Below are 1,535 nucleotides of genomic sequence, written 5' to 3'. Positions count from 1 at the left end.
TGCTTGCGTATCCTAATGCAATGTGTTCTTGATGCAAACGCAGTTTTCAGCACGAAAATCCACTAGTACTCTCGTCCCAGCCCCCGCGCATTGTACCACGAGTGACAATTAGCTCTGAGTGAAGCCGCGTGTGCGAAAGCTCCAGGTTTTTGTTCTTCTCGCGTTCTTCTTCGAGCTTCTCATCCAGGCGGGCGCACTTGCTTTTTCAAGCGCCCCAGTTTGTCGTTGAGCTTGTCTACGTCGTGTCGATCGATGTGCGCCTTCTCTTTGAGTGTGTCCAGCTGAATCAGGAGTAGTTTTTCTGCTGCACTCGCTTGACGATTGATCTTCGAGCTCGCTGATAACAGCGTCGGCCATAGTTCTACCACGACTACTAGCTCCGGTTCTCTTCGAGGCAGCCAATCCGTTGCTGTTATTGTTGGTAGAACTTCTGACGCGCTTCGATGGTGGCTCCGAGACCTCATCTCGCTCACGAGTCGTAGCTCGACTCGTAGTAGTTCGAGATACACTAGATGAAGTACGCTGGCGTTGGCGAGATTTGGCAACTTGGGCTCCACAACTTGATTCACTTGCGGGCACTGATGCGGTACTTGAGCGAGCATCCTGAGCGTGGATTGTGCGAGCCAACTGACCTCGATATCCGGCATTAGATCGAGCTGGAGAGACCGGTAACTGGTCTCGCTCATCACATTGGCGACGGCCACGCGCTGGGTTGGCTTGTGGCAGGTCTCAACAGGACGCTCGTGGTCTCCGCCTTGCTTTGGCATAGGAAACCGATATGTTTGAAGGCTGCGACCTTCGGTTTGCTCCTGCTCAAACTGGCGGTCGTTCAGCAGGGACGCCATTGGAATGCTCTCGACTGGAGTCGCATTCTGGCGCTGATATCGCTTTACATCTTCAATTGCAGGTAGTCTGGCGGTATTCGACCGTCTACGAGACACAGGCACACCACAACCGTCGGAAAAAATTGTGCCGGAGACGTGGACTGGGGAGTCGGGCTTAGCGAGAACCAGAATGTGTTCGAAACCTCTTTGTCGCTTGTGTTATGCTCGCTCTCGCTGCTACTCGGTCCGCGTGCTTCTTCGTCGTCGTCGTCATTCCCGAAGTTATCTGTGTCCACCAGGCGCTGGGCCGTTATCCTCGCTGTCTTCGCCATCGTCCAGGTTTGCTTCGTGTCCCACTCGTTCTTCAAGCACACGCTGAATTTGGCGTGCTCTTCGTACGCTGTCTGGACAACTGGGCTTTCCAGTTGGCTTAGTGGAGTTCAGTAGGGACTGAAGCTTCTTCTTTATCGAAGTAACGTCGCGGAGCACGCGACTCTCACGCTCAGCATAGATTTGATAGTTTCCCAAGACAGCATCCCACTCATTATTTTTTGCTCCTGATGGTTGAATATTTTCAATCTCGTTGAGAAGGATGTGTACATCCTCCTTCGAGTAGTTCTCGGATCCGGGTGTTCTGCCGCGGATTGCTGACATGGCCGACGTCGGAGGTGGCCAAGCCGCACTGGTGTCGAGGCGTGTGGACTGCGAATG

At 53.4% G+C, this 1,535-nt stretch overlaps 2 protein-coding genes across 2 annotated transcripts; both read right to left on the bottom strand.

Moving 5' to 3' along the window:
• Nucleotides 1-179: 179 nt before the first annotated feature.
• Nucleotides 180-845, bottom strand: PPTG_17801 (hypothetical protein; the record flags this gene model as incomplete). Its single annotated transcript, XM_008915827.1, has 1 exon — nucleotides 180-845. The coding sequence occupies one exon, from the start codon at nucleotides 843-845 to the stop codon at nucleotides 180-182; it is 666 nt and encodes a 221-aa protein (XP_008914075.1).
• Nucleotides 846-1,106: 261 nt separating this feature from the next.
• Nucleotides 1,107-1,478, bottom strand: PPTG_17800 (hypothetical protein; the record flags this gene model as incomplete). Its single annotated transcript, XM_008915826.1, has 1 exon — nucleotides 1,107-1,478. The coding sequence occupies one exon, from the start codon at nucleotides 1,476-1,478 to the stop codon at nucleotides 1,107-1,109; it is 372 nt and encodes a 123-aa protein (XP_008914074.1).
• Nucleotides 1,479-1,535: the final 57 nt, after the last annotated feature.

This window comes from Phytophthora parasitica, assembly GCF_000247585.1.
Source record: "Phytophthora parasitica INRA-310 unplaced genomic scaffold supercont2.76, whole genome shotgun sequence".
NCBI lineage: Eukaryota > Oomycota > Peronosporomycetes > Peronosporales > Peronosporaceae > Phytophthora > Phytophthora nicotianae.
The sequence above is the reverse complement of the archived record's forward strand: the minus strand, read 5'-3'. Positions and strand labels throughout refer to the sequence as shown.